The sequence below is a fragment of the Porites lutea genome, chromosome 9 (assembly GCF_958299795.1).
Source record: "Porites lutea chromosome 9, jaPorLute2.1, whole genome shotgun sequence".
In the NCBI taxonomy this organism is placed as follows: Eukaryota; Metazoa; Cnidaria; class Anthozoa; order Scleractinia; family Poritidae; genus Porites; species Porites lutea.
The window spans coordinates 12,810,179-12,835,403 of NC_133209.1; the positions used below are offsets into that span (position 1 = coordinate 12,810,179).

At 37.1% G+C, this 25,225-nt stretch overlaps 1 protein-coding gene across 1 annotated transcript in view; it reads right to left on the bottom strand.

Moving 5' to 3' along the window:
* LOC140947941 (uncharacterized) overlaps positions 1 to 23,742 on the bottom strand; it is a 39,024-nt gene extending 15,282 nt beyond the window's left edge. Inside the window, exons 1-3 of the mRNA XM_073397171.1 lie at positions 23,154 to 23,742; positions 19,885 to 20,161; positions 6,927 to 6,962 (exon numbers count right to left, since the gene is read on the bottom strand). Coding sequence (XP_073253272.1) covers positions 6,927 to 6,962; positions 19,885 to 20,161; positions 23,154 to 23,258 — 418 coding nt within the window. The 5' untranslated portion in view covers positions 23,259 to 23,742. The remainder of the gene's footprint in view (positions 1 to 6,926; positions 6,963 to 19,884; positions 20,162 to 23,153) is intronic.
* Positions 23,743 to 25,225: the final 1,483 nt, after the last annotated feature.

Sequence of the window (25,225 nt, forward strand, 5' to 3'; positions counted from 1 at the left end):
ATGTAAGTAGCCTGGCAGTTGCAGCATTTGATCTTGTATACTGCTCCCTGTCTATCGTCCGGTTTGTCTTTGTCCTTGACATTAGTAAGTAGTCGTCGTAAAGTGGTTATCAGTTGGTGCGCAACACGTATATTGTAAGGTTGTAGTATACGTGCAATAGTTTTAGAGGTGCCTCTGATGTACGATATAGTCCCTGTCGTAACAGGGCCAGGGTTGACGTTGGTCTGAGTGTTGGAATCAGTGTTACTGTGAGTGTTCCGTCCAACAAAGTTCGTTTTGTAGTTGCTTTTACTGAAAACATTGTTTAGGTAGTAAGTCTCGTCTTGTAGGCTTTCAGGCGAGTCGCAAACTAGTTGCGCTTGTCTTGTCAAAGTCCGTATTGTTGTAGCCTTGTGAGAGCGGTAGGGTTGTACGATGACTGGTCTAGTAATCGTTCGGTGTGTCTCGGTTTTCTGTAAATTGTCGTTCACAGTCTGTTGTTGTCTCGAGTGACCAAGCAGTCTAGAAAACGTATTTTACCATTTTCCTCGATTTCCTTGGTAAACTGTATGTCCGCGTTCTGTCTGTTAAAGTGATCGTGAAAATAATTGATTTCGTCTTTGTGCACAGCGGTGAATGTAACCTCAACATAGCGCAACCAAAAAGGTATAGTTCGCGTATAAGTAGCTAGGGCTTGTTCCTCGATGCTTTTGCAAAACACTTTCTGCAACAACAAAAGAAACTGGAGAGCCCATAGCTATGACACGCCAAAGCGGACAAAAATACTTCCTTTAAGTATATAAATTTTTTCCAAAATAAATGACACTTGTTCCTTACTTCTAAAACTTATTTCTAAATGAAGGCAGTACATTACATCGGTTAAAAAATATATATACTTATATCATAGTGCAATGCTCTTCATATATACTACTTAATTAAACATTCAAAACTTTCTTTCAATATTTCGTTCGACCCGCCCAGATAGCAAAATCATCTACTGAATAATCAAGACTTGCATCGGCATGTCAGTTTTGGACATTCGAACGCCACCAGATAGATATACAGGGTGTCCCAAAAGTTCGTTCCTATAATTTCATACACTATAACTTTTGATCAAAACTTTATTTTTACATGAAATTTCTACAAGATGTTTATTTCTCTATCGAGTACATGTGTTCAGAATTTCAGTGACTGGTATGCCCTTTTTGTTCTTTTTTATCACATTCTGTGGCCGTTCCGGCTTGAGGTGGGATACAGCGTGTAGACCCACAGATGATCCATGTATTTTGAGCTTTTTTATCACCTGGTGCGCAGAAGCCATTTCAACCCCCAAACAATATTTGTTTAGTTTAGACAGCTGAAACAAAAAAATTATTTTGGGCATTCATCCAAAAAAGATAATCATCCCCGCCGCCTTCCACAGCAAGGCTTTTGTACTTCTTTACAAATTTGAGACGAGCTGAGCTTTACTTGGCAGACTATAAAGCAGAGGGCTTTTTTTGCCATCTCAGGGGCCATTAAATTTAAACATTTTAAACACCTTTTCATGACCCTTTCTGGACATTATTAGCCAGTAAATCGAAGTGTACATGCTTATGCTCTCAAGTAGCTGAACGTTTTTGCGTTAAGGGGGTTTATCTTTCTTGATTTTCACAAAAAACAAGGAAGGTGTTCGAGCAATTCGGGCTTTGAAATACAAAAAATATGAGGCTGGAAATATTACTCACGCACAGGCACCTCTGGCGCGGAAGTTCACAAATCGAATATTCGAGTCAAAAGTGGCACAAAAAGTATGAAAATAGTGAATTACATTGAAAGACACAACTTTTCTTTAAATGATTTGCTTACCAAGTTAATCGTACTGAAATACAGACTTATAAAGTAGAGGAACGAACTTTTAGGACACCCTGTATAAAACTTCTTATCGATTTGTTATCGATTGTTTGGAGTCCCAGCCCTTAGCAAATACCGCTTCAAAATGGCGATGTCATCGTCAGGAGGAAATGTTCTTGATAGGGATCTTGATGAGATTTTTTCTCGCTTTTCCTCTCACCTGTTTGAAAAGAAGACACTTCATCCGAATAACCGAAGATTACGCAAGACTTAAAAATGTTTTTGTTGCAAGTGTAGCTCAGGGTGGAATTTCAGATACGCTAATGCATGAGGTTCAGGAACTTTTAACTGTGTCAGAGAATAACACACAACATTTTGAAATTCAGTAGTTGAGTCTTCTCTAACAGTCGTTTATCCGCGCTCGGATCAATCGTCTACAGGTGGCCTTGGCGATTTGAATGGCCTCTTGTGTGTTCAACGGGGACTGAATTATAACTCCTTTCGGAACAAGGCCGAGATCTTTGCAGCCGTCGTTGGTATCGGAGTGCTTTCTTTTCTTTACATTTTTCGGGCGTTATTTAGCATAATCTACCATTATGTATCTCACTTGCAGTTTTTACGTGTTGAATCATCAATAAATCCTTTATCATGTTCATCTGTCGTTAATCTAACTCAGTTAACAACCTATCGCCGTAATACTCCGACTGATAGCGAAGACAGCAGTGACAGCAACAGCAAAATGAGCACCGATGAAGAAGAAGAAGAACTTCGGTCTACTTAAGACTCGTCTGTTACAGTTCGAGAATTTACGGAGCGAACTCGAGCAATTTCAAGAATTGCCGAGGACGGTACAGCCCCTTAATTTTTCCTTTTGATGTTTCCAGATGATTTTTTAGTCCGAGAAACTAACCAGAATGCCCAACAGTCGATAAAAAAAAGCCTGATCCTCGCAGGTATGCAACAACTTGCGAAGAGATGAATGCCTTTGCTGCCAGTATTATAATTGTTCTCTGATACGCACTTGTGGGAGTGAAAGAGTTAAAGTTTGTAGGTGTATGTTGCAGCTACTCCTTAAAAAGTAGATGGCATCCATCGAGCAATATTTTGTGTGCATTGCTGTATTACCTGCATTCACTTTTAGTCCGAAATTCAGTTTCTTCGTCTTCAGAAAGCTGTGAACCTTTTTTTCTTTAATTCACTCAGGCATAAACGGCTTAAGGGTGGACATCCACTGTCAGGTAATTTTCCCCTATGTACACACGTATATTCTACAGGCGTAACTAAAATACAGATGAAAGGTCACCAATAAAGGTTAATGGTGAGCGAGGTTCAATTTTTACGTTTACGCATGACCATGCATACATGCCTCTACTCCATTCACGTGCCTTAAATTTGCGTGCCTACGCACGTAAAAATTAAGCGACAGAGGGAATCTCCCCTAAGGCTACTGCCCTCTAAAGCTCTGTACAACTGAATCGGTTGTTGTTTGGAAACGAGGCTGCTAGCAATGATCAAACAAATGGGATACTGCCCACATCTTCCAAATAAGGCACCAGCTGGTTCTGAGAATTAGCTGGGGGAGTGGTGTTACTTTCAATGCCGTTTCGTTCATTTATCTTATAATATTTTTAGTTGCTTTAAGACAGTTCTATTTTTAGTTATAGAAGGTGATTATATCATTCTTTTTAGAAACATTTTGTAGGTTTTCACGCTTATGTCATGGTACGGTACTTTCCGCTAAGAAACGCGTAAAGCGTAGGAACAGATTTACTTTGTTAACGCCCTAAGCATAATAAACGTATACTAGTACTCTATCATAAAAGAGGCAAGGCAATAGTAGAAATTATAAGTTATCCCGCTATTATTGGAGGTACTATCACAAGATATTTTGCTGCTGCTAGATTGCTATTTTTTTGCTACTTTTGGTGCGAGTCGTCGACCAAAGCAAGTCTTTTATTTTCTCATAGTTATTTAGTAATGTAATTCTTGGAACCATAGGGTCTTACAATATTTCATGACGAGGACATTGATTTGAGGACAAATCTGCTGGAATCAAACAGGATTGATCATTGCTACCATTACCAAAGTATTGTATATAATCTAGTTTAGTGTTTTTCAGATAAAATCTGATCAAGCGGAATCGCTACGATAGTTTTTTTGTTTTATTCATACTGAGAGTTACATGTTCAGGGGCACACAACGAGAATATAGTTCAAAACCACTTAAACATAGCATTGTTAAACGTATTTTAGTATTTAAACGGTAGATATAGGCGCATCTTTTTATCCCCTAAAAATTTTTCATCTGTTCGGATTTCCTAGCTGAAAGTCTAGTGATCCGAAAATAATAGGAATCAAAAGTTACATTTTCGAAAATTTCAGCCAAATAAAAGGCTCCCGAAAATTCTAGGTGATCCTTTTAGGGTAAAAATCCGATAAAAATGGGCAATTATACCATTTTTTAGATGTTCGAAAATCCTAGGAGAGGCAGGCAAGCAAGAAATTTTACAACAAATGTTCCGAAAATTCTAGATCTCAAATCGTCTTCCGAACAGATATTTTCCGAAAATTGACGTTGGGTGCCCCTTAATGTTATTGTCTCGGCTCAAGTATCAATTATCCCATTTTTCAGTTGTCTGTTTCTTTCATCATAGGTCTATGTCGTTTAGATTATTCCACCTTTTAGTCTTAATTTTATAGTTAATCGAAGTAGTTCGTATTCTTTAATTATCGCTTTCAGTTCGAACCTACGTCTACGTTTGCTAGGTTTTTTTACGTCTGCTATTGTACTTCGTCTACTGCGTGTATTACTACTCGCTAAATCAGTGGTCGGTTCCGGCAATTCTACTTTTTGAAAAAACGCAGATTAAGAAAATGAAAAACGCCTAAAAATCAATATCTTAGTTGTATTCTATACTCAAAACGGAAAAAAGGAAACCCTTTTTTAACTTCCAGTCACCATTATGGAAACTTGAGAGAAGTGCCCCCTTTTCTCACGAAAAGCCGGATATTTTTAGGAAATTTTTCTGCGATATAAAGTGAAGCAACTTTCTTGAGTAATATTTATATATCACGAATCGCAAAAAAGCTGGAAAGAGACATTTCTCGAGTTTTTCTACTTTTTGCCTTTTTCTTCAAAGTAAAAAAAAGTCTACCTTTTTCCTCTTTCTTTGTTTGGTCTTTTTGGGCGGACAGCTGTCAAATAAAGGCGGGAATCCCAATCAGTCCTCTCAACTGACAGCTGTCAAAAATGACAGGTAATTGTGAGCAGTGAATTGTGACGTTAATTTACAGTTGCTCATATGTAGGCACACTATGTGTTCCGGCAATGTTTCAAGATGTCGGACGCTTACGTCGAGATTTAACTCTAAACAACGGTACTCTGGCCATCAGGTATTTAGGCTCTTCCTAAACCAGGAGGTCTACGTACATTTCCTTCAAAGAAGGGGAGAAAATTCTCCCATACTGGCTTTTAGCACGTCGCGGGCTTTGAGAAGACTTACTCAGTCAACGGAGAACGAATGACTGCCGACTCGGTTTGCTCAGTAGTGCCCGCAGTACAGTCTACAGGGCTTGGGGTACCTCTTTTCTACCAAAGGACGGCCACACGAACAAATCTCAACCCCACGCATGGAAAGAGTGCGGTAGCCATGCAAAAACGACCAACATTTACCCTCACCAAGAGGGGTCTAAAGACGCGGCAGAAATCGCTCATATGATGGACGTGTCGCCGTCTGGCGAAATTGGAGAAAAGTTCCAGGCGTATCTTGTCGCTGACCGAAGAAACTTCGTCGGTTGATGAAACATTTGCATCCAGAAGAATCACTTCAAAGCCTAATTGTTGTTTTAGTAGCCTCTGTCCTTCATCGACCGACGAAGTTTCTTCGGTCAGCGACATGTTCACGAGCGATTTCCTCCACGCCACTTGACCCTTCTTGGTGGTGGTGAAGGTTGGTCGTTTTAGTACGGCCAGCGCACTCTGCCCAGGCTGAGGGTTGAAATTTGTTCTTGTCGCCGTCCTCTGGTACGTCTTCTTAAAGTCCTCGACGTGCTAAAAGCCATTATCTGATGGTGGAATTATCTCCTCTTCTTCGAAGGAAATGTTCGTAGATCCCCTGGTTTAGATCAAGCATAAATTACCAGGACCTTTGTTTAGAGTTGAAGAATTTAGTTTTACCCCTTTTTTATTTCTTGTCCATCTAAATTTTGACGTAAAGATCCGACATCTTGAAACATTGCCGGAACACAAAGTGTGCAACCACATATACACTTGTAAATTAATGCCACGATTGCCCAGAATTTAACGCCATTTTTTGACAGCTGTCAGTCGAGTGCATTCCGCCAAAAATAGCAAACAAAGAAAGGGGCCTGGAAAAAGTCGACTTTTTTCGACTTTGAAGAAAGAGGTAAAAAGCTGAAAAAACTCGAGAAATTTCTCTTTCCAGCTTTTTTGCGATTAGTGAGATATACATATTATTCAAGAAAGTTGCTTCAATTTATATCGAAGACAAATCCTAAAAATATCCGGCTTTTCATGAGAAAAGGGGGCACTTTTCTCAAGTTTTCATAGAGGCGAGTGAAAGTTAAAAAAAGGTATCCTTTTGTTCTAGTTTTGAGTGTGAAATATAAAGAATCACCTTGATTTTTAGGTATTTTTTATTTTCGTTATCTGCGTTTTTTGCAAAAAGTAGAATTGCCAGAACCGACCACTGATTTCGCTACTACTACTATCTGTTACGTTGTAACTAGGCTACGAACGTTGCTGTTACATTGAATTGTTATACACGCGACTGCTATTGTTATGAACTCCAAGGATCGGTCTTAAATCTGCTTTAATATTCTCGAGAATTTCAGCAATTACAAGTGGAGCAAATCAGAAACAGTAAAATATTTTAAATATATGAATAATAATACCATTATTCATCTACCAATCAAAAATCAACCATTTATGTGGTCACAAATTTGGAGGTTTAATGGTTTTTCAATAAGCCACATTCTACAATAGCATTAGACTTTAGTTACACAAATGACCCAAAAATCTTTAAATTTTAGAAGACATTATTAGCCACATAAAATAAAAAAACCATTATGCAAGTTTACAAGTATGATGCTTACCTAATTCGTCTAGAGCTTCCCCACAAGGAGATAAACCTGGAATGAAATAGAATTGCCCATTAATACAATATTAGCAATTTGAAGGAGCTCTGTTGCATAGTTGGCTATCGATAATCATCAATTTAAGTTATTACTATCAAAATGACCACATTGGCATATAATTGTGAATAATGTTAAGATCCTGAAAACAAGAGTTGCCAGAGCAGCAGCATTTGGATAGATGCAATCACAGGTGGCCCAAGCTCCGTGCATAAATTACCGCGAGTTTCGATCCTGTTTTGCATATTACGAATGATTTAAAGACGTTGTATGAGAAATTCAATACAGTTGTCAAAACATGGAAAGATAGGCACAAATATTTATAGAATAAATTTTACTTACGGAAACTTGTGTCTGATGTTGCTTTTTTGGTGTAACCTGAGGTCAATTCATGGCTATTTTATACGGTTTTGCGGCTTGTTGTTTGTTCGGTGTTGTTTTTCTACATAAAGTGAAGCAAGGCAGGTTACTGTTTGCAGTCTCAACTCACAAATCTCTCCCGCATTAAAGAACCACGCACCAATTCACCATGAAAGCGCCAAATCCTTAAGGCCATGTGAGCCTCTTACATCTTCCTCTCATGGGTATTGTGATGTGTTTTTTATGGGAAAATGTTTTGAAAGGTTTCGGTTCTGGGCAATCTGACGTGCAATCAGGAACCTCGATGACTACATGATGCATGGTAAAGGCCAACATGGACTCTGGGGATCCGGGTAAAACATGGATCTTCCTACGCTTAGATAGTCTACTGATCGCGCTTGATCATGAGCGGTGTTTGGAACTATCCAATTGGATGAGCGTATATAAAATGTTCGCGTTCACCACGCACCATGTAGTCATCGAGGTTCCTGAGCGAATGTCCGATTGCCCAGTATCAAAACCTTTCAAAAACTTTTCCCACCAAAAAAAACACCTCGCAATACCCATGACGAGGGGATGAGATAAGAGACTAAACTGGCCTTAAGGATTTGGTGCTTTCATGGTGAATCGGTGCACGGTTATTTTGTGGGGCGTAATGGGGGTACGAACACCGCAAAACCGAACAGAATTACATATAAACACCGCTCAGAATAACATAAGAAAACCGCATTGAAATTACCCGAAAATTTCTAAATACCGCAAACCGCTCGATTTGGTGAAACAGCAATACCACAACTTCCGCAAAACCGCATCAACGCAAACCCTACTACGCCCCTGTCGTTCTTTGATGCGGAAGAGGTTTGTGAGTTGAGACTACACAATGTAACCTGCCTTGCTTCGCTAAAACTAAACTGAACAAACAACGAGCCGCAAAACCGTCTAAAATGGCCATGAAATGAGCCCTTTAAATCGTTCGGAATATGCAAAACAGTATCAAAAACTCATGGTAATTTATGCACTGAGCTTCTGGGCCTCCTGCGATCTTGTTGCTTTCAAACAACTGATATCCGTCCATTTGTCTACGCTTTACGCTTAACCAGTTTGTATTCAGTTTGGAAACTGTTAATAGAATGATTATTTTCACATAAAAGCGTTATTCATAAACTTCCAGTAGATATTAAAGGAAACCTCGCTGTATACAGTGGTCATCCTGTATACAACAGGCCATTTCCCGAAGGTTACCGGTTATAGAGGGTTAATTGTAAAACACTCATTCATGCAACCCATCACATTCTCCTCCTATATCCATCACCTTCCCCTCATTGCCTTACACAATATATTTAAATCAAAAAAGCCATCCATTCCTAGCTGTGATGCATGCAGGTGTATGTACAAACAATTAATTACTGTGAACTCAATGGAAATCAAAAAACAGAAAACCTCTGATGACAAAAAAAAGGGTGATTAAAACACCCCAGTCAGGACAGAAACGCGGCATAAAATGTTTTTTCATGCCTTATAATAATTATTGCATTGTAAATGTACAACAGCAACTCACATGTAGTTAAAATTTAGACTGAAGATGACGACTGAACTGCAGCAATACAAATTTACATTAATTATGATATGACCTTTGCAGTTGCAATAGCAATTTAATATACGCATTTCCAAATTAAGCCTGAGAAAAATTATTAAAAGCTTCAAAGGGATTCAAACCCACCATGGCCTATGTGCTAGCACTATAGTTATCTACCATCTAATTTAGCTATATACATTGTATGAAGGGAAAAGGTTCATCTTAACCTGTAAAAGAATTTTATGACGATGTGTTCATGGTTGTAGCAACAAAAGTAAATGTGGAAAAATAATGCCAAAAAAAATTGTCATGAGTTCAAATCCCACTAACGAAGTCTACCATTACAACTGTGCACAATGATCTAATCCTCATTTACATTAATCCACAGTTCAGGTCATCTTCATTCTATGCATTGTTCCTTTAAGGGGGTATGATGAACTCAACAAATTAGTGTGTTATCAATGTATGGGTCTTCATGCAGCTCAGTTAGTAAAGCACTGTAGTGCTTTAAGTGCAGAGCTTGCGTTATTGGTTCAAATCCTCTCGAAGTCCATCAATTTTTTGTTTTCACCTGGAATTTGCAATTGCTTAAATATTGCTGTTACTACATGCGATGATTACATCCTCATTTAAATTTGTAGTTAAATTGACATATGGGTAAAGAACTATCCTCAGTGACGATATGGCTGAAAAAAAAGCAGTTGATGAAAAACCGCTGAATTTTAGCAAATGATCATTTTCTCTATCAAACAGCAGGTTCTTGCTTTTTTTTGACACACTACTGGATTCCACTAAGGTTTTTGATGGAAAGCAAAAATATATATATAGACCAGAAGGCGAACTACTCAAATCCTGAGTGCATGGGTGTTTAATACAAACTTGTTTCGTAGGCCACCTACAACCTGTGCTTGTGGGACAAATATTTCATAATTTGTAAACCAGAAATGTCTACCCTGAAAAATAGAAATGAACTTACCTCTGAGGTTGCAGACACTCAAAGAAATTTCTACTAAATACTGTCCTGACTTGATTAGTTTTTGTCGCAAATTTGACATGTAAGGAACACTTAGTTAGCAGCAAGATGCGCCACGCACCATACGCCGCGCCTAATATTTATTGTTCTGTTTTCCCTATATCTTTGATTGTAACCGTTACTTTTGGCAGTTGTCTGGTGACTGCCTCGCAAGAGGCATGAACCTCTGAGTAGCAATTAATGTTCGAGATTTAATCCAGTTCCATCAGTCTACTTGTATCTATTTGTTGCATAAAAAACGGTCCTTGTAAAAAAGCGTCATTTTTATGTAAAAAAGCTGTTTTTTTACAAATTGAACGGTTGTAAAAATACTGATTTTTTACAGAAATATATTTTGGTAAAAAAACTGCTTTTTGAGTAGTTTGCCTACTGGTCTCTCTCTATATATATATGATTCTCCTGGCTGATTCTCCGTTCAGTGGGTAGTCTTCTTTTTTCCTACAGCTACACGTTTTCCCTCCGTCTTTCTGTCGTTGAGCTGTTCCTGCTATCTTCAGGATGGCTTTGTTGTAGCCATCTATTATTTGCTTGACATAGGGCATGCAGCTGTAGCTGAGCTTTATGGTTTGTGGCCCGCCGCTGGAAAAGATTTTTCAATTAGGCTGATGAACGCACGCCGGTGTTGGTCCGACCCTAAAGCTTCAGTGTTATAATGGAGTTTAACTGATGAATGGGTCACCTTTTCGGTAGCCTACGAAACAAGTCGGTATTAAACACCCATGCACTCAGGATTTGAGTAGTTCACCTACTGGTCTATATATATATATGGGTCATTCCACGATCATGGACGTTCCATTTGCATTAGTGTGGTTAGAGAAAAATCATCAGAAGAGATTACATAATAACAAACAACCATTCCTTTCACTTAGTTTATGACAGATAGGTGCAAGTTGCATGTTAAGTGAAAAACTCATCAAATTTACTATTATGCAAAAATTTATATTTAAATAAATTGAGCTGTCATGGACGTTCTTAAGTGCAAATGTTAAACATTAAATTCCTGTGAATTCTGCAAGCATAACTAAAAACAAATGATATTGTTTTTCCGTGGGATGCCTGTGGCACTCCCACGGTAAAAATCCGGTTCGGTTGTACCCGAAATTGCAAAGCCAGCCAATAGGATTGCCTAAAATCCTTATCGATTATCTCTTCTTCCAAGCCGACCAATCAGATTGTACAAACTCTGTATCGATTTTTAATGGATTTGCTTCCTGGTGAACAATGCGATGCGTTTTTTTTTGGCTGCCAAATTTGTCGCGCTTGAGTTTTCCCACTCGTGGTTTAGGATGGCTTGTTAACCAACGAAATCCTTCGGGATAGTGGCAAGTCACGAAAGGCGACCTAAGCCAAATTATTTTTTTCCTTCATGATTCTTTTTTGTTTAGGTCTAGCTTTTTCATAAGGTTTTAGTAGCGCCTGGTTGCGGGTCATGATTTCCGTCCGATAGATTTTTCTATTCGGAGTTTGCCAGTTTTTGCCGAGCACAGCTAGAGTTCAGTTATTTTCTTTTCTTATCGAAAACACCTTGACGATGAGTGTAGCTAGATGTCGTGGGTCGTGGGTAGAGGTCGTGGGTCGTGGGTGTGGGTCACGGGTCGTGGGTGTGGGTAAATGTCGTGGGTAAAAAACGTATAGAAAAAAATGACAAAGAAAAAAAATAATTGAAAAAAAGAAATAAATAGAAACAAGTTGTAAAATATTTCTGCAACGAAAATCTCAAGCTCCTTGATTGCCTTTTTCGTCACGGCCTCTTCTTCATTCTCTTCCTGATATTTCCTAAGCTACGTGGGACTTGGCTCCGCTTTCACAACATCACTGTATAAAAGACATGTTGCCGATGAAGATTTATCCATACCTGAGCAGTCGCAGCGAAATAAACGAAACTAAATGTAAATTATACCTGCAATTGATGGAAAGTATGGGACAGCTCTGACTCGCTGAATGGAAATGGCTGCTCACTATTCATCTTTGTTCGATCTACAATTCCAGTGATCAGCGGAGATTTTTTAACAGGATGGAATGCGATCACCGTGAGAAAGGGGAGGGAAAAAGGACAATTTTGAGGTAATTCATATTTTTGGATAGAATTGTTTCTTAAAGAAGTTTTAGGTCTCTTACCTTACGAAGGAAACACCTTCATTCCCAACATTTCAAGTTAAGGCAAGACTGTATGTAAATTTTATTGCCGTACGGAAATACAATTTTCGAGATTTTTTTTTATTTGTTTTGTGTACAAAATCTTTGCTGTAACGATTCCAAAAATCATTCCTTAAACTGAAAGGACGTTTCAGTCACGAATGTTGACATCTTTAAGAAAGAGCAGTTCAGTCTCCAGTTTTTCTCTAGCCTGCTCCAGGTCTACATAGTGTACAGAGTTTCTTTTATTTTTCACTTAAATGCCTTTTTAGTGCCCGTTTGTACTAGAGGATTCGCTTAGGGACCAGACATAATTTAAGTTGGAGGTGGGGGGGGGGGGGGGGGGGGGGAATGAGAAATTGTTTTTTATCCCAAATTATTTCCAGACCGCTACTAATAGCACCAATGTTTTTTAGGTACCCCCCCCCCCCTTCAATCATGTTAAAAGATTTAAGGGCCCCCCTTTCTTACGTAATACCCAAATGGTAATAACAAATAACATTTTCTTTACTTTACCGTTCTTACTCACTGTCACTTCCGAATGTGCTGAAAGAGATTTCACCTAGAGCCTCTCAAACAGTTTATAGAGCAAGGATATACCAGTGATTGTGTTATAATTGAGATAAGACAAGCCATCGAAAGGTTAGAGGCCGACAGGACCGCTTCAAGGAAGAAAGAAGATAATCAGCCAAAGCTTACTGCTTTTTATATGAGCAGTACATGCTCTAATAGCAAAAAACTTGACAGTGACACAGACAGTGAGTCCACATCAACCTCATCCACAAATAATGATTCGGATAGTGAGATTGCATAACATGACTTTATGCATGTAATCATTTGTTAAAATGACGATGAAATTGTTTCAGTGTTACACAATAATGGATGTTGTGTTGATGCACCTACTATGATTTGAGCATTAAATCGTTTTGTCAAAATGCTGATTAAATTGTTTTAGTATTACACAATATAGGACTTTGTGTAATACTGAATCAAAATCAGGTCCTTTACTACTCAAGCATCATGCTGCTCAGTAGGGATAGTACTTAAAAGAAACTTGAAGACCCCCCAAGGTCATATATTCCATCCCAAAAAAATTGAAGGCCCCCCAATTTCTCCTCCACCCCCCGCCCGCCCCCTCCAACTTAAATTATGACTGGTCCCTTATTTGTTTTGCTGACCGCGAGGAAGGGGAATAGGACTGGCTTGTACTCGGAGATTTTCGTTTCATGAATTTTACAACTTTTTGCTTTTTAATTTTTTAATTTTTATTTTTTTGGAAGAAATTTTTTTATCCACGACCCACGACCCACCCCCACGACCCACGACCTCTACCCACTACCCACGACCCACGACATTTAGCTACACTCCTTGACGATGGGAGGTTAAATCGCGTAAATTTCATCTCGTACCCTTGACGATTGGCGGTGAAATCGCAAAATATTGTCCTCGTCGATCGACGACTAGCTTTCGGCATGGATTGGACTTCTGGATGGGACACGCATCAGGAACCTTAGTAAACTTATCATACCTTGGAATCAGCGAAAATCATTGGAACTATGTTAACTTTGATACCTTGAAAACACATTGCAATTAATTTTTAACTGTATCAAGAGCATCTTGGAATATTAAACTTTCATCTTGGATTAAAACATTGGAACTTTATCGAACTTTGTAACCCTGGGTTCGACCCTGGATAAAGCAAGCGGATGTTTTGTTTTGTTTTGTTCCATTAACCTAAAACTACAATGTTCATTTGTCTTTAAAAAAGTTACCTGTGGCTACTTACTACCAAGATATGACGTATCTTTATACATATAGTTCCCGTTCAGGTTAATCAGAGAGCATTTTCCACATGTTCGCCATTACTTGTTTCCGTTAACATTCCAATTTAAGTTACACGGGAAAACCTTGTTTTGATGCAAAATAACTTCTTTCTCTTATCCAAATCGTGCTATGAAAATAACTACCTATCGATAGATCAAAACAAGATCAACTCCATCCTTGCGACCAGTGACAACTATAAATTTAGCTTGCGTAGAAGGCGTCGAAAGGGGTAGGGGATAGGGAGGAAGCAAAAAGGGGATGTGGATTGGGGAGAAATATTAGCCTGTCACGCAGGCTACTATAAATTCAGTCATAAGCACATTAAACCAGCCCATACAGGTAAGCTACTCATCGATGCTCATAACATGACACATCTATCCGGTTTCCCTAATTTTTCCAAATTCAGATAGAACGCCATTATGCTTCCATAGACCAACGCATCCCACGGAAACGACTTTAGGCGTCTTGTTTTAGTTAAATAGTGATACTACAATAACAAAGTGATAAATATTTCTTTTGTGATGTGTGCATTCTTTGCTTGATGACAAAACACTGTCATGGATGTTACATTCCGGACCATGGACGTTACAGTGTGTAAAAAACATAACGAAATCAGTGATGTCCAAAATATAAATTCTCTGTACCTTCTTTCTTTCCCACAAACACTAGAAAACTGGGCATTAGTTTTGAAATAGGCTTTATCGTTCCTTTAAGTTTTCACCTTTTTGACGAAAAAACATTAGTCACCAAGTTAACGTTTGTGACTCATCTTTAAGATGATCTTCATGTATTTTTTTGTTCCATGATGATTTAAAATTTCAAAGAAGCTGCTTGTAGAAAAGGTGTTTTTAATAGAAAAGCCTTGTTTCAAGCTCTTTCTCAGAATTGCAATGGAAAAATGGATACGTTTGATACTTGGTCGATTAATTAGAGTATCTTTCAGTTCCACATTATTCTCAAATTTTAGAAACTTTAAGCAATTTAGAAGTTTCCACAGAGCTATATTGACGATTTGATATGTTTACTCTAAAAGATGAAATATCTCACACTTGACATTTTTGTTGAATATTGTAAAAATAATGTTGTCCTTATAATAATTCACTATTGTCTCCAATAAAATTCTAAGTGCTCTCTTTAACTCCATAATAATATTCAGCAATGCTGAATATACATTATTATTGTTATATAACAAATGAATCTTAGAACCAGGCTTTTTAGGCAATTATTAGCGAGCTTCCTGCATTTATTGTTGTCATGACGTAATGTCCATGATAGTTACATCCATGAAGTATGAGAAATTTACCATCAATTTTTTTTGTCCTTTTGGAACTGATTGGTTTTGTTGTCACAGATGTATGTTAATTTTTACTTGGTCAAGTAAAAAAGCATCTTTGTTATTTTTAGTATCGGGCTTAGACAACAGCTGTAAGAGAAAAAATTCCTTTGAATTTCATGGACGTTCCGTAACATCCATGTCAATAGTTTTGGCAGTGACTGATCAATTTCTCCGGAAAATGTAAGTTGAAAATACTGTGGTTTTTAATGGAGAGCTATGGTTAAATTAAACATTTTAATGTTACATTTTGATCTTGATTGAATTCAGTTGTTTGAATTATGGTTAACAAATTATTGCATTCATTATAAGTTACCGGAATACGAGTCTTTTAGTAGTCGCTTACTTTGGGTATAAACCCCCCTCAGTATCGAATGGTGGATCTGCACTTACTTCCCGATGATTTTTGAAACTTCAGTCCTTATGCATTTTGGCTTTGCACTTAAAATCCCAGAGTAGTTTATTTCAAAAATGATCATTTCTTCTTTTCTCATGTGGAATGGACCATATGATAAATATATACCCTTTTGGAACGGGAAGTTTAGTCTTGTTCACGTTCATTGAAATAATGGAGACCATTTGTGAAAAGGCGTTCAAGACAGCTTTCAAGTCAAATGGCTGCTAAAATTCTTAAGCATGAGCGAGCTGAAAAATTTCATTTTTAAAATCTCATAGTAAAAAATTAGAAGCCCTTTCTTTTAACAACATTAAATGAATGGGGTTTCACCACCTGATTAAGCTGCGTTTTTGCATAGGCCCGAATGCTGGTTATTTCAATAAAGCAAATCAACGCTATTCTTTTTTTATTCAGTTTTAAACAAATTGCCTCAAAAATAGATAAACACGGAATGTTAAGTTATTTTCAACTCCATCCGAAATTCCCACGTGCACGAGCCAAGCAAACTCGTTGAAAATTTGCAGCATTTGTATATTACCATAGAGAAAAACCTAACCTCAAATAACTGTCTTAAATTAAAAAGCCTTGGATTCGGTGTTTTGAAATACAATGTCTTAAGGTTTCTAGGCTCGTGGGCACATAATTTACTAGACTTGCTACAATAATGCACCGCGGGCTATGAAACATAGATCATGCATCATTCTTCTCTGAAGCAACCTTAATTAAAATAGGTGTATACAGCCGCACGTATGTCAGTGCCCATTTTAATAGCTTTATTAAAACTCAATCTTCCCTTAATTAAAAGCAGAATTGTTCACTCATCTTTGGCTTACTGTGCACTACTGCGTACTGTGTACTGTGTACTGTGTAATACTGATCGTTTCGCAAATTTTATAACTGTAAAATATGTCACCATTTAGTGTCCTAATTATCATGTATTGTTTATGTGACCTGTACCTGCAATTCAGCTCTAAGCCGCAAAAAATGTCAATAAACAGTTATTCATTCATTCATTCATTCATAATTGCCTGTCTGAACTGTACACTCAACAGTTAGTCACTTTCTCCCAGGTGTCAATTACTTTATAGGCAATTGGCAAGTCAATGCCAGTGGCTTGTTTTCTCGCTCAAATCATGTGTGCCATGTCAAAAAAAAACTGTGACTTGTTTAGTTCACAGTCTCACTTAGTTGCTTGTTTGCGAACTCATTTCAAGGTTTCAACGAGGTAACTGTAGCTTTTGGCTCCTTACATCTCGATACATCTGTTCCACCTGGTAGTTGGAAGACATCATGGAGTCGAAAGACATCTAAGTCACTAGTGCTTCCAAAACGAGACTAGAGGTGTTTTCTTGTAAGAGTTCTGAGAACTGGCGGAGGCAAATCACTTAGATTACACTTAATAGATTCAAAGGATCGATGCCGGTAGTTTTAGTCTCAGAAGAAAGCCGACTGCTAAAAAATGAATGTGACTTGTGGCCCATTTGCCAAGTGCTTTCCTGGTCAAAATTTGGAATTTCAGTCCTGGCTCAAGACCAATAAAACATGTATAAAACTGAAGCAAGATGGCCACCATACCAGTCATCACAAATTTATGTTCAAAATGGCATCCTTGCGCACAGTTAAGTGCTGTTTTCATGGTCCGTTACCTGCAGTAGGCAGTACTTAATTCGCACAAATAAAAAATGGCTTGTCCTCCATTTTACCAATTTGGTTTTATTCAATGAAACAAATATGTTATCCTCGCTTTTTCAGTGAATCCAGCATTTTCAGGAACATATTGCAGGGCTTTTCTCTCAGAAAAGGATATTTTTTCACTTTATTCTCTTGCACTTAACACAGTAAAAATCACGGATAAAAAGCAACGTTTCAACCAATTTTCGGTAGTTTTTAAGTAAGTAAAAAAAAAGTTAAAAGAATAAACATATATGTGTGTAAGGTGTAAAAATATGTTAAGAACTATAAAAATGTTTGAAAAATGATAAAAGAATGAAATAAAGCATGCAGAAAAAAACAACAACAATAAAATCTAATTAAAAGAGCTATTCAAAAACTTTTGCACGAAGTGAGTCTGATTGTACATCAAGACTACGTCTCAGTTCATTAATAAAAAACATTTCAAACACCAGGCAGTCAAATTTGGTTTTACACTTCTTTAAAATGCTAAATCTATTGTTGTTTATTTTCTGCATGCTTTATTTCATTCTTTTATCATTTTCAAACATTTTTCATAGTTCTTAACATATTTTTACACCTAACACATATAAAGTACATGCTAATTCTTTTAATTTTTTTTTACGCTTTTGAAAATGACCAAAGATCAGTCGAAACATCCTTTCTTATCCGTGATTTTTACTGTGTTAAGTTTTAGAAAACTCTTACCTATAAGTATTCTCTTGCATCGTGCCAATTAATTGCCATTAGAAAAGAGCCTGCAGGCCAAAATTAAGCGATTTATGAGCATTTTTTTTTTCAGCAAAATCATCACTGGCATTGTTTTATGCTATAGCCCCTCTAAATTATTTTATTATTTATTGTTAGATATGTTATAAAATATAATTAAAGCCTTGTCAAAATGCAAAAAAAAGTATGTATACAATCCTAAACATCCCCTAAATGTTGCAAGTTTGAAATGGGCAATTCCAGAAAATATCCATATCATACAAGATATCTGAATGGGAGGGGGGGAGGATGACAATGGAATTCCAAGGGCATGGGGGAATAACACATTTAAAATGTAGAAGCTGTCCAATTGGTGTGGTGTTGATATTTTCTGAAATCGCCCAAGGATTTTACAAATGTTAACATCTTTTTAAGTTATAAATCTTCGTAATTATTAAAAAAAAATAATTACATGAAAAACTATATGGAGAGAAAAACTAAAACATCTGGATGTAACATAAAAAAAGAATGGGCCTTACCCTGTAAACACTACAAATCTGTTTTTCGTGAAAATCCCATGCAAATGTGTTGAAAAACCAATGAACCATTTTTTCATGGCCATGAACAGCAATTTCAGACTTCACGGTGCTAACTTAAGTCATGAAAGTTCCATGAAATTCTTTACTGGTTATATTCATGAACCATGAAAAGTTTACAAAGCCATGAATATGGATTTTCATGGGTCATGAAATGCACATCATATATTTTAGACTGATACATTTCATGACCCCTGAAAAGGCAGTTACAGCCTAGCATGTATTTCATGACTGATGAAAGGTCTAATGACCCATGAAATTCCCTTGAAGGCACAATTAAAAAGCAATAAAATGTGTCCAACTCACACTAGCACAAAAGTAGACGTTAACGGCCCAAAGAAATGTTGCACACATTTATTAATTCGTAACATAGATCTTGCCAGATCCGTTTAAACTTAGGTCAATAAAGTTTGTGATGACACATACCAATGCAAAAAAAAATTGTGCGATTAAAAACAGTCACTTTTTAGTCCAAAGAAATAGCTTCATAGACTCCTGTTAGTAAAAATTTATTATACTGTTTGTCTCAATTGTTTGTCACTTAACGTTGCACTTTAAGCCATTACTTCAACCCAACTGAAAATGTCAGAGGACCAGGCACAAAATATATTTCATGGGCCATAAAAATACTGTGAAAAGGTCAGAAAAGTACACTGAGAATCTTCATGGCCCAATAAAAATTCCCCATTAAGGGGATAATCCTGACTAATGAATTTTCCTTCCCACTAAATTGCCATGAATTTGCACACCATGAAAAATCTGGATATATTTCATGGCCTTTTCCTCAACACCATGAAAATCCCATAACAAGTCAAATTCATGAGTCATGGCTTTTTCATGTGTTTTTCATTGCATTTCTCATAATCTAGACTGTTTCATAGGCCATTAATTGCGAATTTTTCAAAGTATTTTCATGGCTTTTTTAATGGTATTTTCATAGGTTGAACCCATGAAAATACCCCTTAAGTTTTGGCCATGAAAATCTGGTGAACAAGACATGAAAATCTTGTGAATTTCCCTCTGAATAAATTCACAAGATTTTTATGGGTTTTTGATAATCAAAAGTAAGATGTGAGAAAAAAAAGATTTCCCCAAACTTAGAAGTACCAGTAGGGACTGCTCCACTAGCATTATTATAACTAAAATTTCTACTCTGCATGTAGGTTTGTTTGGTAAAAGTCAAACAACCTTTTTAAAACTTCAAAATTCTCAGAGACATCTCTGTGATATTAAGTACATGAAAAGAGTGGTGAACTTACATTGTACGTATTATGATTCTCAATACCTGATTTGACGTGGAGCTCCCATCGTTGTACAGCAGTGCCATTGACCACAAATGAATAAATCCCTGATTTACTGACATCTGCCTCCCTTATTTTCAACCAGAACTTTCTTGTTGTTGTGTTATTTCCAATAAGAAAGTAACTGTTTGACACAATAACTACTTCATTGTATGTCCACTGACCAAATTCCAGGGCAGTCAGAGTAAGTTCTTTAGTTCTTGCCTTGTAAACCATCTTTGCTTTTTCTCCAGCTGTAATAGTGACATGAGTGGTGCTTGCCTGCGAAACAAACAAATCTGATCTCATGACGTTTTAAGTTTAATTAACAGCTGAAACATGTAAAACAGATGTACTTGCTATCCTGCTAAAAATATTATAAATAAACTTTTTTTAAGTACAAAATTGTGTGGATAGAATTGAGACACTGTAAAACAACAAGTGATCTTGTGATTTGTTGAGCTAAAATTAGCTTAATTGACATATAAAAGCATGCGCAGTTCGAATTTTAATTGAACAATGATCAATGCATTGGATTTAAAGGAAACAGATTTAAGCAAATGTTGCTCACATATAACTATCTGTCAATAACCATACACTGATCAGTGAGATGCTGAACTGAAAATGTGTGCAATTTTACAATATTATTATAGTCTGAAAAGTATTGGTTTCGGCTCAATTTGTCATCACTTTGCACAACACTTTAGTTCAAGGGGATTCCAGCAACAACATGGGCACAGTTAGTTATAGGACACATCATTAATGGCATCGCCACAAAATAAATGTGATCTGCTACATTAAACACTACAGGGTGATTGCGTCAATAAACAAACAAAACAAATCTGTAAAAGATATATACAATGATACCATTCAACCTGGCTTGACCTGCTGCATGCATCATGGCATCAAGAAAAGAAACTTATTAAAAGCTTTCAAAAGCAACATGGATTTGATCAAGTCTTGTGATTTTTAGGTAGAAAAGTGAAGACCACCAAAAAAGAGACAGTATAAACTCAGCACCACCAGTTTTTCTTGCTTGTTGGTCTAAGTTACCTCCATGAATAAATAGCTTGGTATATTCAGGGTACAAATTTTAAATTATAAAAATTTGAGACTTCATGACAAGTCAATTTGTAGCATTATAAGCCCGAGATTCCCGACTCTTATTTTAAGAGACTGCAGCTGATATTTTCTGAGACGCATCATTTTATACCCCTAAAAAAAATTAATTGACTTGACTTGTGTAGACTTAGGAAAAAATTTTCTTTTCTATCAGGAGAGTGTTATGATCTATATTCTGTATTCAACATTGACTCATTTTGGTAACATGAGCAACAGATTATTATACTAAAAAGCACATAGAAAGTAAAATAAACATAAAAGGATTTTTCTTTATATTTGGCTATTTTGCTCAAACTTGACTCACTGTACTACAGGCAACATCCCCCACATAACTGGGGTGGATCTATGAATGGTTCAGGCTTTTTGTCAATAGTTTATTAGCTAAAGCTGGTTTGTAAAGTCTAAAGCCTGCAGACGTTATAACAAAAGACAAGTAAAAGTGCAAAGAAAGTAAAATATGAACCCTTAGTCATTTAATAAAACCAAAATAAGTCAAAATCATGGTCCTAAAAATATGCCAAAAATGGTCCTTAAAATAATGGTAATGCCATTCCGCTTCATTCTGCTTGATCCATTACCATGTAAGAAACTTAGCATTTCATGGTTGTATTCTTCCTTCTGCATGTTCAGCATTCTGCATGTGCACAAAACAATAGATTTTGCCTTAAACACACATTATTTCACAATCAGCTGTGGATTGTTCATCCAGTAAATCTAAGGTGGCAGGTGCAACAAAATGTATAACTTTAACAGATCTTACAACTCTGCAAGACTTGTCTTGGTCATCAAAAATAAAGTAGTTGATAGCTGAAAAAGATTCTCACTCAAATTGACAACAATATTATTAAGACTTCAAAGAAGAAAAATGACTTTAATTTCAGCATCCTATTTTTTTCCTAGACAGCTATATCAACATTTTCAAGAGTGCTAAATGCATTAAAGCAGGTGATGAACAAACCATGAATGCTGGAGTATAATCAAATTTTATTTTACTCTGAAAGAAATTTATGTCAATAAAAAGTACACCCTCCAGGGAAATTAAAGGACTTTTTGAGGGCATTCAAAAAAAAAAAAATGAAAAATACATTATGGACAATTATATTTCCTCCGAAATGAACAATAAAAGAAAATATATTTCCTGTCGTGCATCGAGAGTAATGTTCGATAATTGATATTTATGTTCAACAGCCAGCTGATATTGACTGTTTTGTTTCCGTAGCCCATAGTAATTAAAGACATGAAATATAGTCAATTATCTCTGGACTGAAGTAAACAAAATGACAAAAAATAGGTGCATGTATTCCTAAAACACATTTTACATATCATATCCTATCATAAAAGAAAGAAAAATTCAATAACATGTACCTTAGTAAAGGGAGGGCGTGCAATCTGAGTAAATGCAGATTTGCCATATTAAAAAAATAATGAAAACTGATGACTCACTGGCAAACACGGTGAAATATATTGGCTTCAAGGGGGCATTATCACAATGACTTTAAAAAGGATGTAAAACTTATTTCTCAGAGGTGAAAAGTAGAATCTTCACATAAGTTGTAGCCACAGGAGACAATTTCCCTCACATTTGACAAGTTCTTGGAAGAAACCAGTTGACCTAGAGTTAGCCAGAAAATGCTCTCACTTTCGATACCCGTTTCGGTTTAAGCATTGCAACTGTAGTTAAATCGTGCACAGCTACAGCATGCATATTTAACTTTAAGTTAAGCTTACTCTAAAATTGTGTTATTAGCTTAAAACTTACTTACTAGTAAGTATAATGCAGTTTTCAAAGTAGTAATAATTAAATTCTAGACTTACGCTTACAAACTAGGTGAACTAAGCGAAAATCAGTGAAATTTAATGTAAATATATCTCATCAGTGGCGTTCATGCAATTTAACATTCACGAGTATGATCGTTTCGCTCTCGAGGGACTAAAAAAGACAGCTAGTAGCCTATAAAACGTACGTAAGGCTTAAGTACATGTATGTAAAATGACAAATCAACGACTTAACAGACGTAACCATGCGACAAACCAGCTCCTAAGATATCTAAAATCACCAAATTCACAAAAATATTCATTGAACAGGGCTAACTTATGCGTACGTTCGTGAAAGCGCTAGCTTAATCCTGAAAAAGAAAAAAAAACTACTTACCCCTTCACCGGGCGACAAACTGACTCCCAGACTTTTGATTTTCCATGTCACAAAGGCAAAAAGTACAAATCTTAGACTGAAGACACAAATATCATAGGCGGCCATTGCTTCGACAGTTACGGTGAATGTAGATATCTGCTACAGGAAGCAGCATGTCCATTCAACCGAAGCAGAGTACTTTACTTTCCCTTTCTGTTCGTGACGGCATCAAATCTCTGGTCTGACTAACAATCTACCAGGCTAATATTTTAAAACAATCACAATAACTGTGGGCGGTACAGGAACAAGTTAACCCACGTCATCGTACGCTATTTGAATAAAAATAATCCATGTTTACATTCAAGTTTCCTCAATTTCGCTTTCCGAGAAGGTTAAGGATAATAACTTAAAATAAACTTCACGATGATCTGCTGTCTCCTAGCCTTTCCAGTCAGCGTGTAATTTTACTTTAAATTCGCTTCGAGATTTAACCTCTCCTTGCAGTGCTAAGTACGCAAAATTGAGCATGTCAAAGGAGAAATAAATATCTTCTACTACAGTTTTGCCATTCATTTTTAACCTGCGGGCTCCTCAAATACCGTGTAGGTGCAAAGCTTCAGTGAAAGCTTTTGGAGTTGACTTACTTAGCCAGGCAAATAGCCACTTGCACTAAGAGGTCACGTGACCAATGCTTCCTCACAATAAGTTGGAATCCAAGAATTGTCTTACAACCGAAATTTGAGAGGAAACGCATTTAAGGGAGATATTTTAAGGCAATTTGATTTTTCAACAAAGTAGTATGATTTGTATTGGCTGCCATGTTGGAGGGCATACTGTTGTATGAGGGGGACATGGGGGTTTACGGTATTGCGGTATTGGGCTTTTTTCATGCGGCATTTCGGTAATTTTAATTTTCACGTGCGGTATGCGGTATCATCTAGCTCTGCGGTACGCGGTTTTTCATCATTTTGGCTGACGGTATTCGGTGAAATAAGATTCTAAGAGAGTAGACTTACGTGTTGTACAATTAACGTCACTGTCAAAAGTATTTAATTAACTTGTGGGAGCCTAAAAGTAACAAAAACAAAATTCTTATTCTTCAAAAATGTGGTTTCGGCCTCAGGTTCTTCGGTAATTTTTATGAGAATGGTTACTTGTATTGATTTGCCGTACACAACTTACAAACGAAAACTCCTCTTATATTTACATTTTTAAATGGGGACAATTCTTCACAAAGAACTAGAGCGCAAAGTTGAGAAAGTTAAGCATATGAAGTTGGAGGTCATGCGGCCGAAGACCACCAAAAACAATATGAACTTCCAGCCTGAATAAACCATGACTGATCAGTCCACATTAATCGTTAATTTTTTGGTGAAGAATAAGAATTGGGGGAGGGGGAGGGGGGCTTAATAGAGAGGGGGGGCTTATTAACTTTCCCCCTCTGAAACGGGGGGGGGGGGGCTTATTAGAGAGGGGGTCTTATTTGAGAGGGGGGGCTTAATAGAGGATTTACGGTAAGTTTAAATGTCGGGTTTCGAGAATTGAAAAACGCCTTGTAAAGTTAAAAGAGAAAATTTGGTAAGTTTGCCTCTTGTTGCCGGCGCGGCGTGTGAGACAGTCGAGATAGTTGACCCCTGAGAGACTAACGTGCTAGACTAGACTCGCTTATCAAAACTCGCAGTAGACGTGCGTGGAAACGGTTTTGGTTGGTTTGTTTTTCGCGCTTTCAGGAGTTATTTCTATTGGAGTTCAATAGCTGTTTGGTCGAACTACCAAAAGGTTGAACGAATGTAGTTTAATTTTCAGTGAAAATTTGCGAACTACCAAAATGGACATCTGGTGCATAAACTGAGTCTGCTACACAGCCGTTTTTAGTGTCGTCACGCAACGCTCCTCCCCGCTAAAGGAGCGTTGCGTGACGACACAAAAAACAGCTGTGTAGCAGACTAGTGCATGAATGCCTGAGATAATTAAACGCGCTAGATGGAAGCAACCATAAGTATGCGGAACCGATTATAAATGTGATTAAAATATGCGGTATCGGTGTTTAGACGATTTTCGACGCGGTATTTCGGTATTTGCCCTTTTTTCTT